At 39.6% G+C, this 14,758-nt stretch overlaps 1 protein-coding gene across 2 annotated transcripts in view; it reads right to left on the bottom strand.

Annotated features, from left to right (window-relative positions):
- Window positions 1-14,758, bottom strand: part of GALNT6 (polypeptide N-acetylgalactosaminyltransferase 6) — a 98,366-nt gene that overhangs the window by 67,292 nt on the left and 16,316 nt on the right. For both annotated transcript variants that reach the window (XM_070740721.1, XM_070740720.1), the window contains exon 2: window positions 3,157-3,737. In XM_070740721.1, the coding sequence (XP_070596822.1) occupies window positions 3,157-3,644 (488 nt within the window). In that variant the 5' untranslated portion in view covers window positions 3,645-3,737. The remainder of the gene's footprint in view (window positions 1-3,156; window positions 3,738-14,758) is intronic.

The following is a 14,758-nucleotide window of genomic DNA, read 5'->3' as shown; positions in this document are numbered from 1 at the left end:
AATATCTTTTTGTAGGTGAGGTCTCCAGAACTGAACACAGTACTCCAAATGTGGTCTCACCAGCGCTCTGTATAAGGGGATCACAATCTCCCTCTTCCTGCTTGTTATACCTCTAGCTATGCAGCCAAGCATCCTACTTGCCTTTCCTACCGCCTGACCACACTGCTCACCCATTTTGAGACTGTCAGAAATCACTACCCCTAAATCCTTCTCTTCTGAAGTTTTTGCTAACACAGAATTGCCAATGCAATACTCAGATTGAGGATTCCTTTTCCCCAAGTGCATTATTTTACATTTGGAAACATTAAACTGCAGTTTCCATTGCTTTGACCATTTATCTAGTAAAGCTAAATCATTTACCATATTACAGACCCCTATTCTATTCTTTCTTAGATATATTTTACTATGAGTATCTCCTCTATAACCTTCATCATGTATTTTACTATGTGTATATAGATATATACCCACTAAAACCCTCATTGTGTATTGGACTAACTGAATGAATGAATGAATGAATGAATGAATGAATGAATGAATGAATGAATGAATGAATGGAAGGCTGAGTCAATCTTGAGTTGGTGGTGAGAGCTGAACTGCTGAACTACAGCTAGCAGTTAACTGAAGTAGCCTGCAGTGCTGCACTCTAACCCCTGCACTGCCCCAGCTCGTCCTTCCTAACAAGGAAGGAGGCATCCAGTACTGGTATGCAACAGATATCCAGGGAGACAGAATCCATTAAGCTTGAAGGTACTACAGTACACAATGCTACAACAGTGGCTTAAATTAATATGGGATGTGTTGGGGGGGGGGATACAACGCTGCATTTCTGCCCATATGCAATGTGTGTAGATGTGTTGCCTGTGTTCGAGTTGACTCTGTAGCAAAATCAAATTCCAATTGATGTTACAGCTTTTTCAATCACTGCAGAGCTGCTGAGAAGTCTAAATTTACTGTAGGGGACCATGTGGGACTGGGTAAGTGCATGAAAGTCACAAATCCTCTTTATTGTCAAGTGGAGAAGATGAGTAATGACTAGCAGCAGCAGGAATAAGACTCTTTAAAAGAAGAGCTGCTTTAAACAGCTTGCTGTTATAGTCACTGAGCTCAGTTTAGCATTCGAGAAGTCTGTTAAAGAACTGGGTATTTAAACTGGCTGGGGCAGGGGTAGGTGGCAGGGAGGACAGAGGGATGAATGATTTCAATGTTATTATTAGAGGTACAGTAGTCCTTGATTTATGACTCAGCATTTCATAACCATTCAAAGCTACAATGGACCGAAGAAAAGGTACTTGTGACCCAGTTCTGAACTTCTGATGCCTCCCTTCCCCCCCAGTCACATGACTCCATTCACAGCCATTTGCAATGTCCCACAGTCACATGACTTCAATTTCCTATATTTTTGCAGACAACTGGCAATTATTTCCGGGTTTGGACAAAAATGCCGCTAGCCAACAATGGGTTCATTTAACAACTGCAGCAAAATTAGATTATAAACTCAGGTCAGTCATGTGATGATTTGCTTAACAAATCATCACGATTTACAACCATAATGTACCAGCTGCATTATGGCCATAACAAAAGGACTACAGTATTTATATTATATGTATTATGTTATGTTATCATATTCAGGGTGTCCGGGGGAAAGCATTTTGAAATTCCCTGATATTTCCCTGTAACTTGCGATCTAGTTAAGGCAAGATCATAGATGACATCATAACAAACGGCTAAGCCGTGGAGAAATATCGGTAGCTGAGGAAGCACGTTGTGGCCACAGTTATGCTCATTTTTGCTTGACTCTGCAAGGCAGCGTGATCTGTTTTTTAACATGATTTTTCCCTGACTTTTAAACATTTTAATACATTTAATACATTTTCTGCCCCCTCTCCAATTTATTCAGGTTTTTTTCCACAAATTCCCTGATAATTCCCTGGTATTTCCCGAATGGCCTGATAATTCCCTGATTTCCATGTTTTCCAGGTTTGCTGGACACCCTGTATATTATAACATATTATAACGAAAGGACTATTTACATTATATGTATTATGTTATGTTATTATGGCTATAATTCTCTAGACTATAAAAAATACGACTTCAGCAATAGAGTAATCAATGTCTGGAATGCACTACCTGACTCTGTGGTTTCTACTCCTAACCCCAAAACCTTTAACCTTAGATTATCTACAATTGACCTCTTACCCCTTCCTAAGAGATCTGTAAAGGGCGTGCATAAGCACACCATTGGGTCTACCGTCCCCGTTCTACCGCCCTATTGTCTTTTGTCATTACTTTTTATCATTACTTTCTAATGTTATATTTATATAAACTACCATCCTATAATTGTTTGACAAACGAACAAATAAATAAATGTGGGTAATATATAGTTTAGCTTCAACATAATACAGCAAATGGTTGCGTATACACTGCTTAAAAAAAATAAAAGGGAACACTTAAAAAACAGAATATAACCTCAAGTAAATCAAACTTCTGTGAAATCAAACTGTCCACTTAGGAAGTAACACTGATTGACAATCAATTTCATATACTGTTGTGCACATTCAACTTTGTACAGAATGAAGTATAGTGATACCTTGTCTTACAAACCCCTCGTCATACGAACTTTTCGAGATACAAACCCAGGGTTTAAGATTTTTTTGCCTCTTCTTCCGAACTATTTTCACCTTACGCTGCCGCCACTGGGATGCCCCGCCTCCAGACTTCCATTGCCAGCGAAGCGCCCATTTTCACACTGGTGGGATTCCCCTGCTGGGATTCCCCTGTATCATCACAAAATTCAGAGGTGGGGTTTCCCATGGAAGGGAGTCTCAGGGGAATCCCACCAGCATAAAAACGGGCGCTTCGGCTGGCAAAAGGGATGAATTTTGGGCTTGCACGCATTAATCACTTTTCTATTGATTCCTATGGGAAACATTGTTTCGTCTTACAAACTTTTCACCTTACGAACCTCGTCCTGGAACCAATTAAGTTCGTAAGACAAGGTATCACTGTATTCCATGGGAATATTTCATTCATTCAGATCTAGGATGTTTTATTTGAGTGTTCCCTTTATTTATTTTTTTGAGCAGTACAGTATACTTATCAAGGGTTGCTTTGGAGCAGTATTTCTATAAGGAAGGAGAGCTCAGAAAGAAATCTTACTCTGGAGGCCGGCTGTCAGGTCCGAGGGCCCTCTGGAGTGAAATGCGGTCACTGGCATAGGCATTAAAACAGTGCTTCTCATATCCATGGTCTTTCTCCTTTGTCTCTTCTTGTGTCCACTGGTCCTTCTTGAAAGATTTCCCATCTGCACCAGGGCTGTTGGGGTCCTGTGGTGGACGCTCCATGAAGGGCTTCAGTTCTGCTGGTGTATAATAGCCCGGCAAGCAAGATTTGCTGTCCTGCTCAAGGGCCTCTTGTTGAGCAGGTGCCCGGATCTGCAGCTTTGGCATAGAGTCACGGATATTGTTGACAGCTCCCATCATTATATCTATCATCTGGTCTTTTCTCTCCACAATATTTTTCAGCCAGGGCTCCTCTGTTTGTTCCCCATTGCCCACATCTCTTTGCATTATGAAGAGGAAGATTACAAAGACAATGCCCACCAAAGCTAGCTTTAGTGGGCCGTAATGCCTTCGGAGTAGCCTCATCACGGCTAATGTCCAGCAATTACTCCTTCATCAAAGGTACGATCTTCTCAAAGTTTCAGTTGATCTGTGGAATTTCAGCATCTTCTTCCAAACCTGAGAAGCATACAGGGAGACCAATGCCAGAAGAATCAGAACAATGATTATGAGTGCCAACAAACTTTTCCCCGACCTAAACTGAGAGCCTTCTTACTATATTTTGTAATGGTATGTTCTATGGAAGCAGTAAAAGGAAACCAGACGGTTGAAGAACATGGTGGCTGGACGCTAGCAAAGCTGACCATAGCCTGAGCATCGAAAAACTCCAAGAAGCAGTGAAAGATCAGAAGTTGTAGAGAAACTTGGCCTATAGAATTGCCAATAGTTGGACACGGCCAAATGGATAACATTCTCATCATGTTCTATGGTAGGGGTAGGCAAAGTTGGCTCTTCTATGACACGTGGACTTCAACTCCCACAATTCTTGAGCCCATCATGCTAACTCAGGAATTCTGGGGGTTGAAGTCCACAAGTCATAGAAGAGCCAACTTTGCCTACCCCTGTTCTATGGCATCAACTTTTTAAAGTGCTAAGCCAGGTTGCTGACATATGGTTGCAAACAGGAAATGAAGAAAGATAGGAAAATAAAAGGAAGGCCGAAATCCCACCTAAGCTTCCTACAGTTTCAGAAGAATCACGATATCTATAAACAAAGCCAAGACTAAAAGGGCCACGAAATTTGTGACATGGGGTCTGCAATCCAACAAGGCAGACACAGACTTCAGAGGACAATTAGAACTGCAGAAAAAAACAATTGCTACCAACCTGTCTTCCATTGAGGACCTGTATACTGCAAAAAGAGGGCTGTGAAAATATGTATAGGTATCTCACATCCTGCACACAAACTTCTAGCCTCAAAATGACGCTATTGAGCAGTACACACCAGAACAACTAAACACAAGAACATTTTTTTCCTGAACGTCATCATTCTGTTAAACAAATAATTCTCTCAACACTGTTAAAATATTTCCTAAGTCTGCATTACTATTAATCTTCTCATCAGTCCCATCACCTATCTCCTTCCACAAATGACTGTATGACTGTAACTTTGTGGCTTGTATCCTTACAATTTATAATGATTAGTCCTTTTATGACTGGATTGCTTATTTGTACCGGGATTATCATTAAGTGTTGTAGCACCTGAATCTTGACAAATGTATCTTTTTCTTTTATGTACACTGAACCAAGACAAATTCCTTGTGTGTCCAACCACACTTGGCCAATAAAATTCTGTCTTGTCTTGTCCTATTCTATTCTGTGACGGTTGGGAAAAACTGTCTCAATCCTGATGCCTTCAGTGTACAAAAATAGCAATTGCACATCCTAGTTATACAAATGCCACTAAATTCTGGGGAAATACTTTTCAACAGACTCTGGAAATTCTAATTTTGTTCTATTGTGTTTGCTATGGACATGGCAGGATTTAGTTACTGGCTCTCTGGCCAATACCGGAAAGCTTTTGATTAAGGAAAGAACAACAATTTTGTAAACTCTTTATGGAGTTTTTGCTAAAAAAAAAAATGAATTGGTGTTTTCAGGATTCATCAATTACAAAGGACTGTTTGTGAAAGGAGGGAACCTTGATGGAGAACGGAAATGGTAAAATGTTTGTAAATGTTGCAAAGGAGATCCAAATACCTTTTGATTTTTTTTCATTTTCATTTTTTTTTCATTTTCTTACTCATTTTCACAACTATTTTTCTTTTATTCTTTCACGTCTTTTTCTTTTTTATGTTTTCATAGCTGTTTAATTCTGTGTAAAGTCTTTTCTTTGTAAAAAATTATATAGACAGAGACAGAGAGATAGAGTGAGCAAAAGAGAGAGAGAGAGAGAGAGAGAGAGAAAGAAAGAAAGAAAGAAAGAAAGAAAGACTTGGAGGATTTTCATATTTTGAACGATATTTTTGCACATGGATAAGTTGTGATTAGCACACATTCAAACAACGATATTTGATTTAATGCCAATTGAAAATTGATACAGGTCTCATTTAAAGCAACCCCCAATTCACTTAAGGCTGAAGCTAGCATGTATGCAATTAAGATAGCACATGTGCAATTGCAGTTTTAGACACTGTTAATCTCTGTGTAAAATAAAGGGAAGATTCCATCAGAGGAAAACCATACAAGTTCAAAAAAAAGAAGAAGAAGAGAGGCTTATTATTACAGTAGAGCATCATTCTCATTTAATTGAATGATAGGAACATGGTTATAGCAATGCTAAAATAGGATGAGATTTTGGAATGTCTAAATCTACCATGCACAGTATGATTTAAAAAACCCAGGGAGAATGAAAGAAACATCTTTAACATCTACAAGATTGAGAGATATTTTCATCCCTGTTAAGCTTATTTATAGGAATGATATTTTGCTTTCTGGAGATACATTGTAATTTTGGTTAACATAAATTGAAGTAAGTACCGTATTTTTCAGCATATAAAACACACTGGAATATAAGATGCACCTAATTTTTAGGGAGGAAAATAGGGAGAAAGTTTTGCCTACCAGGTATTCATCTCGCTAGCGTCCTTAGTCTGGTCAGCTTCAGAACATTATTTTATCCTGTCTAGGGATGAAAAAACCTTATTTGGAGAGAGTGCCTTCAGTCCCCTGTCCTATTGCTCTCCTATATCTCCTATTCCTTTCTTCTATTCCTATATCTCTTCTTCTATTCTTTCATTGATATCTCCGGGACCGCCTTCTGCCGCACGAATCCCAGCGACCGGTTAGGTCCCACAGAGTTGGCCTTCTCTGGGTCCCGTCGACTAAGCAATGTTGTTTGGTGGAACCCTTCTCTGTGGCGGCCCCGACCCTCTGGAACCAGCTCCCCCCAGATATCAGAGTTGCCCCCATCCTCCTTGCCTTTCGCAAGCTCCTTAAAACACACCTCTGTCGTCAGGCATGGGGGAATTGAAATTTCTCTTCCCCCTAGGCTTATAGAACTTATACATGGTATGCTTGTATGTATGAGTGGTTTTTTAAATTGGGGTTTTTTAGATTGTTTTTAATATTAGATTTGTTTACATTGTCTTTTTATATTGTTGTTAGTCGCCCGAGTCTTCGGAGAGGGGCGGCATACAAATCTAATAAACAAACAAACAAACAAACAAACAAATAAATAAATAGTAACAATAGAAGAGCCTGCAAGCTGGGACCATCATTAGCACCCAAGAGGCACCCAAATTTTCAGCCTCTTTAGGGAGGAAAAAGGTGCGTCTTATACTCCGAAAAATACAATATATTCTTTTTATCTTTTATGGTAATATTTCATTAATATACACATAGAAATAATGTCTAATTTTTTATTAATAATTAAAAATATTACTTTTTAAAAATGGATTTTATTGAGCTGAAAACCATAATTTTTTATAGAAATATCACTTTGAATAGTGGAAATTCAAACAATGTGATCATTTTGTGGGGTTTGTTAATTGCCCTGAGACCACTTGTATTCTCACAAGGGTGAGGCTAAAGAATAAAATACCTTTCTCTGACCCGTTGTAATAAAACAATTTGTAAATAATAGCAACATGCTTCTCACCAGGATCAGAAAGACTGTTCCCCTAATTACTGCAGTAATGAGCCTCATAATCTAGGTATGAGATCCAGAATTGTGCATTGCCACACCTTTAAAACTGTACATATCGCTTTGTAAATTTAAAGACAAAGAAATCAAGTTCATAAGGACACGGAAATGCAATAAAGCACAGCAGATTTTGGAAGCGATGCCAGCCTTCAAAAGGGCATAAGCAGCAGCTATAAGAAAAATGAGGTTTTAATTAGCCCTAATTCGTCTCCACAATTAATCTTGTTAGGAACCAAACAGACAAGTTAGTCCCACAACAGAGCCGGCTGCAGGAAGACTAAAATCATAGAGGTGTGCCCCCTTAGAACCAGGGGTGTGATTCTTAGGAAGTGGTTAGCTTTTTTACAATCTTGTCTTTGAGTCAATAAAAAAAATGAGTTTATTGTGTTGATTGCAACACCAGTAAATTTGCAAATAAGACCTAAAAATTCCAAAAGGAACATGGAAGAGAATTATCCAGTTTTAAAGGAAAACGTTTATTTCCACATACCATTTTGTATGAATACAGTGTTCCCTCGATTTTCGCAGGGGATGCGTTCCGAGACCGCCCACGAAAGTTGAATTTCCGCGAAGTAGAGATGCGGAAGTAAATACACTATTTTTGGCTATGAACAGTATCCCAAGCCTTCCCTTAACATTTTAAACCCCTAAATTGCAATTTCTAATTCCCTTAGCAACCATTTAGATTATTACTCACCATGTTTATTTATTAAAGTTTATTAAAAAAAATATTTATTAAAGGCGGACAAAAGTTTGGCGATGACATATGACGTCATCGGGCGGGAAAAACCGTGGTATAGGGAAAAAACCAGCGAAGTATTTTTTAATTAATATTTTTGAAAAACCATGGTATAGCCGTTTCGCAAAGTTTGAACCCGTGAAAATCGAGGGACCACTGTACTGTGTTAGTTCACAAGATCAAAACCAAAATTTTAGACAAAGTGCACATGGGAAAAACCCAATATATGTGGGTTGACCACATTTACTCGCACGACTCTGCTGTGTGTTTGGGTCATAGGGTCAAATAAGCCTGATTGCTTATTTGACTACTTATTTGACCTCTATGACAAACATTAAACGTTGTACGTTATGATTCTTGACAAATGTATATTTTCTTTTATGTACACCGGGAGCATATGCACAAAGACAAATTCCTTGTGTGTCCAATCACACTTGGCCGATAACAAATTCTATTCTATTCTATTCTATTCTATTCTATTGCTCTTCCCAATCACACACAGAGCAACTAAAAGTGTAGTCTGTCTGCCTCTCCGAGTCTGCGGAGAGGGGCGTCATATAAATCCAATAAATCTAATCTAATTTAATCTAATCTAAATACAACAGTCAGTCTTATAATGAATTTATTTCCTACTTTATCTTCCCAGTGATGCAAGCTAACATACAACTGAGAAAGCTACCCTTTTCAAAAGGCATATTGTACAAACATAGACACTTTCCCTTCTTTCTCTTAGAAGAACTTGAACGATTAAAGATAAATAAGGCAATGGGTCCAGATGGCATCCACCCCAGAGTTCTTAAAGAACTCAGATCTTTCATTGCTACCCCCCTGACTGATTTGTTTAACCAATCCTTGCTAACAGGAGAAGTTCCTGAGGATTGGAGAATGGCCAGTGTTGTGCCTATCCACAAGAAGGGCAGTAGAGAAGAAGCTGGTAACTACAGGCCAGTTAGCTTGACATCAGTGGTAGTTAAAATGATGGAGACTCTACTCAAAAAGAGGATAAATCAGCACCTAAAAAACAATAACTTATTGGACCCAAATCAGCATGGCTTTACTGAAGGCAAATCATGTCAGACTAATCTCATTGATTTCTTTGACTATGTCACAAAGGTGTTGGATGAAGGTGGTGCCGTGGATATTGCCTACCTGGACTTCAGCAAAGCCTTTGATACGGTTCCACATAAAGAGCTGATAAATTAGTGAAGATTGGACTTAATCCCTGGATAGTTCAATGGATTTGCAGCTGGCTGAAGCGTAGACATCAGAGAGTTATTGTTAACGGCGAGTATTCTGAGCAGAGTCAGGTTACAAGCGGTGTGCCACAAGGGTCTGTTCTGGGTCCTATTCTTTTTAATATGTTTGTGAGTGACATAGGGGAAGGTTTGGTAGGGAAGGTTTGCCTATTTGCCGATGACTCTAAAGTGTGCAATAGGGTTGATATTCCTGGAGGCGTCTGTAATATGGTAAATGATTTAGCTTTACTAGATATAAATGGTCAAAGCAATGGAAACTGCAGTTTAATGTTTCCAAATGTAAAATAATGCACTTGGGGAAAAGGAATCCTCAATCTGAGTATTGCATTGGCAGTTCTGTGTTAGCAAATACTTCAGAAGAAAAGGATTTAGGGGTAGTGATTTCTGACAGTCTCAAAATGGGTGAACACTGCAGTCAGGCGGTAGGGAAAGCAAGTAGGATGCTTGGCTGCATAGCTAGAGGTATAACAAGCAGGAAGAGGGAGATTATGATCCTGCTATATAGAATGCTGGTGAGACCACATTTGGAATACTGTGTTCAGTTCTGGAGACCTCACCTACAAAAAGATATTGACAAAATTGAACAGGTCCAAAGACGGGCTACAAGAATGGTGGAAGGTCTTAAGCATAAAACGTATCAGGAAAGACTTAATGAACTCAATCTGTATAGTCTGGAGGACAGAAGGGGGGACATGATCGAAACATTTAAATATATTAAAGGGTTAAATAAGGTCCAGGAGGGAAGTGTTTTTAATAGGAAAGTGAACACAAGAACAAGGGGACACAATCTGAAGTTAGTTGGAGGAAAGATCAAAAGCAACATGAGAAAATATTATTTTACTGAAAGAGTAGTAGATCCTTGGAACAAACTTCCAGCAGACGTGGTTGGTAAATCCACAGTAACCAAATTTAAACATGCCTGAGATAAACATATATCCATTGTAAGATAAAATACAGGAAATAGTATAAGGGCAGACTAGATGGACCATGAGGTCTTTTTCTGCCGTCAGTCTTCTATGTTTCTATAACTGGATTAGGATGGGCTGTCAATTTTTTTTTTATTGTAGCGTAATCGTGTCCCCATAAATCCACTGCACCAGCTACTAAATTTTCAAGTACAAAATGAAAGTTTGAAGGGCAGACTAGATGGACCAGGAGGTCTTTTTCTGCCGTCAGACTTCTATGTTTCTATGTTTCTAAAAGAGCCACAGAGTCAGGCTTTTGAATTCAATTTGGAGATATGAGCGTGCACATGCCATCATTTCAAGAGAGCTCGTTTTTGACCAGAATTGTTGATTGAGGGATTTAGAAAAAGGTCCCTGACTGTCCCCACCATAGCAGTCGTGACATTTTAGATTTTAAATGCATGATGGTTTTTGGTGATGATTTATACACAGAGTAGTTCCGAGCAAGAAAATGTGATAAATCGCTTCTCTGCCATGTACTGTGGTTGTATCTGAGCCTTGGCTGATGGGTGTAACTCAATGGTTCCCAATATGGGACCCACGCTCCACAGGGTGGGGGGGGATCTGACTTTTAATGAGGGCAATTGGAACCTTGTTTAAACCAAGTTAATGGCCTTTTAGGCTTCCTGCATGAGTAGGAATTAACTTTTTGAATAATAAGAATTATATGCCAATAGGGGCAGTGTGTGTGTGTGTTAGGATTTTAGCGATGCTTAGATGGAGTATGGCCAAAAAAATGTTGGGAACCACTGGTTCTAGCTCCAAGCTGTTTTTCATCACCCAGCTTGATACCCATGATTGTTGCAGCCTGCTTGAAAAATAGTTTTGAATACTAGTCAGTGCTATAATTCCACCTCCTGAATTACCTACTGCACAGGGAAATTGTATCTGTCTGTCTGCCTGCCACTATGCAATGGATCATTCTGTAGAATAGAGCTCACTTAAGGTCCTCTAACTGCAGCTCCGCACTAATTCACTATGCAGAAAGTATCCCAAGTCATGTTTTTCCTGCTAAATCAAAGCTTCTGAGAACATAGAATTTTAGACTTGGAAGGGACCTTAGAGGTCTTCTAATCCAACCCTCTGGTATATTCGGGACAAATGGCTGTCCACTCTCTTATTGAGAATTGAATGTAAATTCATACTGTATTCAAATGTCTATTGAACAGAAATTCCAAGCAGGGAAGCTCAGTTCATTAATCAATCCTGCTATCCATTTTAGTGTTCCTCTAATTGTAGATTCAACCATTAAAAATGAGATACTCTTTCCCCCTAGGCCGTTACAATTTTATGCATGGTATGTCTGTATGTATGTTTGGTTTTATAATAAGGGTTTTAACTGTTTTAATATTGGATTTTTATATGCTGTTTTTATTACTGTTGTTAGCCGCCCATAGTCTACGGAGAGGGGCGGCATACAAATCCAATAAATAAATAAGTAAGTAAGTAAGTAAGTAAGTAAGTAAGTAAGTAAGTAAGTAAGTAAGTAAGTAAGTAAGTAAGTAAGTAAGTAAGTAAGTAAATAAATAGGATCAAGTACAGTGGTACCTCTTCTTACGAGCTTAATTCGTTCTGTGACCAGGTTCGCAAGTAGAAAAGTTCGTAAGAAGAAGCAATTTTCCCCATAGGAATCAATGTAAAAGCAAATAATGCGTGCAACCCCACCCCAAAAGTCACCCCTTTTTCCCTGCGCCGCTGGGAATCCCCACCTCCGGATTTCCATTGCCAGCCAAAGCGCCCGTTCTTGCATTGCTGGGATATCCCTGAGGCTCTCCTCGTTGGGAAACCCCACCTCTGGACTTCTGTTGCCAGCCGAAGCGCCCGTTCTTGCGTTGCTGGGATTCCCCGAGGCTCCCCTCACTGGGATTCCCTTCATTTTGCCAGCGCTGCTTTGAATCTCAGCGAGGAGAGGCTCAGGGGAATCCCAGCAATGCAAGAACGGGCGCTTCAGCTGGCAACGGAAGTCCGAAGTCTTGCATTGCTGGGATTCCCCTGAGCCTCCCCTCGCTGGGAAACCCCACCTCCGGACTTCCATTGCCAGCCGAAGCGCCCGTTCTTGCATTGCTGGGATTTCCCTGAATAAATAAAATAAATAAAAGAAATAGTAGCTTATCAATTGATTCACTTAACAATTCTGGCAGGAAAGGTAATAAAATGAGGTATAACTCACTTAACAAATGTCTCACTTTTGGGCTCAATTGTGGTTGTAAGTCAAGAGCTACATGTCCTTTATTCAGAAATTGAGAAATAAACCAAGAGTTGAACCTCAAGAACATCTAGCTAATACAAATGGTCCTCAACTTATTGACCGTAATTGGTGATAACAGAATTTCAGTTGTCAAGCAAGTAGGTTGTTAAATGAGTTGCTTAAGACTGAAAAAGGGGTTTAGCTGATTTAAAGCCTGATAACATAATCTTAACATAATCTTAGTTTAGGAAGAATTCTGGACCAGTATCAAACAAAATTTGGTGGCAAATCACTAACTGCAAATTCAAAGTAAAAAAAAAAGGAAATTGTTGCAGAGATGGGAAGTTAAAAGAAGTCTTCAAACTTTCATTTTGTACTTGAAAATTTAGTAGCTGGTGCAGTGGATTTATGGGGACACGATTACGCTACAATAAAAAAAAAAATTGACAGCCCATCCTAATCCAGTTATAGAAACATAGAAGACTGACGGCAGAAAAAGACCTCATGGTCCATCTAGTCTGCCCTTATACTATTTCCTGTATTTTATCTTACAATGGATATATGTTTATCCCAGGCATGTTTAAATTCGGTTACTGTGGATTTACCAACCATGTCTGCTGGAAGTTTGTTCCAAGGATCTACTACTCTTTCAGTAAAATAATATTTTCTCATGTTGCCTTTGATCTTTCCCCCAACTACCTTCAGATTGTGTCCCCTTGTTCTTGTGTTCACTTTCCTATTAAATTCATTTCCCTCCTGAACCCTATTTAACCCTTTAACATATTTAAATGTTTCGATCATGTCCCCCCTTTTCCTTCTGTCTTCCAGACTATACAGATTGAGTTCATTAAGTCTTTCCTGATACGTTTTATACTTAAGACCTTCCACCATTCTTGTAGCCCGTCTTTGGACCCGTTCAATTTTGTCAATATCTTTTTGTAGGTGAGTTTCTTCATGGAAACTCTTAGTGATATTACACATGCAAGATTTTAACTTGATTCTTCTACTTAAAATACTTCTTTGTGAGAGCTACTTGTTGAATCCTCTCACTTTAGTTATGGAGATGAGGCAGCAGGCTTAACAAAAGAAGCATCCTGACTCCCTTCTAGGAGAGGAAAATATGGTTTGTAACCGAGGGTCACAAATGGACCGCATGCAGAAAGCAACAGCTGTTCCCCTTTCTCTCGGAAGAGAACTTTCCTTATCAAAGCAATACCAAATCCCTGGCAGTGTCAACGTTTGGTTAAGCTGATATTACCAACTCCACCTAGTTCAAACAGGATGTCCTTTTCTTAGTTTGACAAGAGCCAAACGACACCCTGTTCAGAAGATCAACTTGTTCAAATACAGTGTATTTGAAAAGAAAAAAGAACTGTGCTATACTCAAGGACTGGTGGCTAAGAAAATAAAATTCTAGCTTCTGCTAGAAAAAAAGAGCCGCTGCAGACATTTTTTTCCCTATTACAAATACAATCATATGTTGGTCACATTTTTGAGAATCGAATTATTAATTTTATCCTGAGGATAGAGATTGAAAAGGGTGGTCTTGCTTATGCAGATTTCACAAATATGAATGATTTATGGCAGACCTGGGCAAAGTGCGGCCCGGGGGGCGGATGCGGCCCGCCCGCTGTCTGTGACCGGCCCGCGGAGGTAGGAAGGAAGGAAGGAAGGAGAAATGAAGGAAGGAAGGAAGGAAGGAAGGAATTAGGTCCCTTCTCTGGGTCCCGTCAACTAAACAATAGCGTTTGGCGGGACCCAGGGGAAGAGCCTTCTCTGTGGCGGTCCTGGCCCTCTGGAACCAACTCCCCCCAGAGATTAGAATATCCCCCACCCTTCTTGCCTTTCACAAGCTTCTTAAAACCCACCCCTGTCGTCAGGCATGGGGGAATTAAGATATTCTTTCCCCCTAGGCTTCCACAATTTATGTATGGTATGTTCGTATGTATGATTGGTTTTAAAATAAGGGTTTTTAGCTTCTTTAGTATTGGATTGGCGCATGTTGTTTTTACTGCTGTTGTTAGCCGCCCCGAGTCTACGGAGAGGGGCGGCATACAAATCCAATAAAATGAAATGAAATGAATGGAAGGAAGGAAGGAGAAATGGAGGGAGGGAGGGAGGAGAAATGGAGGGTGGAAGGAAGGAAGGAAGGAGAAATTCTCTTTCCATACCTTTTTGCAAAAGTCCAATAAATGCTCGTTTTTTAATTGTTCATTGGTTTCATTGGCCTTTCCAAGAAATTTAAAGCAAACCCCCCACCCCACCTCTCAGGGGGAAAAAAGGGAGGAGAAGAAAAGGAATCCAAAGCTACTTTAAGGCAAAGCCTCCACTATGTTTTCTCAACTGA

This window comes from Erythrolamprus reginae, chromosome 2 (assembly GCF_031021105.1).
Source record: "Erythrolamprus reginae isolate rEryReg1 chromosome 2, rEryReg1.hap1, whole genome shotgun sequence".
NCBI classification, from domain to species: domain Eukaryota; kingdom Metazoa; phylum Chordata; class Lepidosauria; order Squamata; family Dipsadidae; genus Erythrolamprus; species Erythrolamprus reginae.
The sequence above is the reverse complement of the archived record's forward strand: the minus strand, read 5'-3'. Positions and strand labels throughout refer to the sequence as shown.